Source organism: Daldinia caldariorum, assembly GCF_022478825.1.
Source record: "Daldinia caldariorum strain CBS 122874 unplaced genomic scaffold F4812scaffold_12, whole genome shotgun sequence".
Lineage (NCBI taxonomy): Eukaryota > Fungi > Ascomycota > Sordariomycetes > Xylariales > Hypoxylaceae > Daldinia > Daldinia caldariorum.
In genome coordinates, this window is record NW_025953048.1 from 374,710 (window position 1) to 377,251 (window position 2,542).

Below are 2,542 nucleotides of genomic sequence, written 5' to 3' on the forward strand. Positions count from 1 at the left end.
ATGGCGGGCGGTGCCGTGATCCAGGACTCTGGAGATGTGAGCCGGGTCGAGGCTCCGGTTACTCTCAAGGCCTACCTTATGTGCGCCTTCGCCGCCTTCGGTGGTATCTTCTTCGGATATGACAGCGGTTACATTAACGGTGTCATGGCTATGCCTTACTTCATCAACCAGATCGAGGGTCCCAATGCCACCGAACTCACGGGCGACCACAAGTCTCTCATCACTTCCATCCTGTCTGCCGGTACCTTCTTCGGTAAGTAACTAAACAGAGATTACATAGGTTAGGCACCTACATAGGAATTTTTAACTTGCTAACTGCTGATGATTAGGTGCTCTTATCGCTGGTGACCTTGCCGATTGGTCTGGTCGACGTACTACTATCATTGGTGGATGCATTGTCTTCCTTGTCGGTGTTGCTCTTCAGACTGCCTCGGCTGGTCTCGCCCTTATCGTCGCGGGTCGTCTCGTTGCTGGTTTCGGTGTCGGTGCCGTTTCCGCCATCCTGATCCTGTACATGTCCGAGATCGCCCCTCGCAAGGTCCGTGGCGCCCTCGTCTCCGGTTACCAGTTCTGCGTGACCATCGGTCTGCTCCTCGCTTCGGCCGTCGACTACGGTACCCAGCACCGAAACGACAGCGGCTCCTACCGCATCCCCATCGCTCTCCAGATGCTTTGGGCCCTCATCCTCGCCATCGGCCTGTTCTTGCTCCCCGAATCCCCCCGATACTTCGTGAAGAAGGGCAAGCTCGACCAGGCTGCCAACGTGCTCGCGCGTCTCCGTGGCCACCCCGTCGAGGGCGACTATATCCAGGACGAGCTCGCCGAGATCATCGCGAACCACGAGTACGAGATGTCGGTTGCGCCCGCGGGAGGATACTGGAGCACCTGGATGAACTGCTTCCGGGGCTCGCTGAGCAAGAGCAGCAGCAACCTCCGCCGCACGATCCTGGGAACTTCGCTGCAGATGATGCAGCAGTGGACCGGTGTCAACTTCGTCTTCTACTACGGCACCCAGTTCTTCAAGCAGCTCAACGTCATCAAGAACCCGTTCCTGATCTCCCTCATCACCACCCTTGTCAACGTCTTCTCGACCCCGATCTCCTTCTGGAGCATGGAGAAGGTCGGCCGTCGCCCCCTTCTCCTCTGGGGTGCTCTCGGCATGGTTATCTGCCAGTTCATCGTCGCCATCCTGGGCACTGTCACTGATTCCGACCCCGCCGTTAAGACTATGATCGCTTTCATCTGCATCTACATTTTCTTCTTCGCCAGCACGTGGGGCCCGTAAGTCTTACCTACCTACCTACCTATCCCCCAGAAATTCCATCTATCGAACTCTGTCCAATATGACGATCAATATGCTAACATAATCCGTCTAGTGGAGCCTGGGTTGTTATCGGCGAGATCTACCCGCTACCCATGCGAGCCCGGGGTGTCGCGCTCTCGACGGCCAGCAACTGGCTATGGAACTGCATCATCGCGGTGATCACGCCGTACATGGTGGACGCGGACAAGGCTAACCTGGGACCCAAGGTGTTTTACGTGTGGGGCGGCCTGTGCACGCTCTGCTTCATCTACGCCTACTTCCTGATCCCCGAGACCAAGGGCCTGACCCTCGAGCAGGTCGACCGCATGCTGGAGGAGACGACGCCCCGGACCTCCGCCAAGTGGGTGCCGCACTCCACGTACGCCGCCGAAATGGGCTTCACTGACAAGGCCGCCGTGACCAACGTCGAGCACGCCTCCAAGGAGGAGAAGTTGAACGTTTAATTGCATTAATGAAAACGAGAGAGACACGGAGAGACACGATCAATGGTGTAACAAAGCAGCACGGAAGGGGGTGCTCCTGGGTATGGGTATTTTTTACGATGATCACTTTTTGAACGTACGCGTTAGTCTGCCGTACACTTAGTATTAGGAAGATATGATAATTCCGAACAAAACATTTTGAGCGATTCAATTCTTGCGGTTCTCGAGCAGAGCAGAGCAGATACGAATGTGCTAGTGACCTGTTATAGTTTCCCGGTGTCTCCTTGAAATAACTAGACAGACTCATAGGTACTACTTCTTGCAGATACTCGTACATCCAATAGATTGAATCCAAAACCATAGAGCTTTCAGCTCCACGTTCAGGAGCTCGATAATGATAGGTATCAAGCTGGGCAATGATAATAGAATGATACATCTTTCCGTATTGAAGCTTCACCTTTATAACTTACTTGATATCCAAGACTTCCGAGACGACTAAATACATGCTAAAGCTCACGTCACGACCGAACGGCAGCGACAGTAGACTTCTACATATCGAGGAGTTTAAACTTCATTCGTCTTTGACTACCTTATATACTGTCAGCATAAACTACATTCAAGTATTTTACGGAGCTTGTTACTCTGGAGCATATCCGGTTAAGCCCCGTGGATAGTTTCAAAAAGCAAATCGTCTCCTCTCCCCCGTGCTGCAATGTTCGGTCCGGTGTAGGTATTCTACATCGGAGTTTCAAGCCTTAATGCACCTAGGAGCTGTAAGCTCACTTAGCTTTGCCTC

The 2,542-nt window shown here is 53.2% G+C and overlaps 1 protein-coding gene across 1 annotated transcript; it reads left to right on the forward strand.

Moving 5' to 3' along the window:
• On the forward strand, positions 1-1,767 carry F4812DRAFT_451877 (general substrate transporter; the record flags this gene model as incomplete). The annotated part of the gene is made up of 3 exons (XM_047936270.1): positions 1-253; positions 330-1,281; positions 1,377-1,767. 3 exons carry the CDS (start codon positions 1-3, stop codon positions 1,765-1,767), a joined length of 1,596 nt encoding a protein of 531 aa, XP_047788708.1.
• Positions 1,768-2,542: the final 775 nt, after the last annotated feature.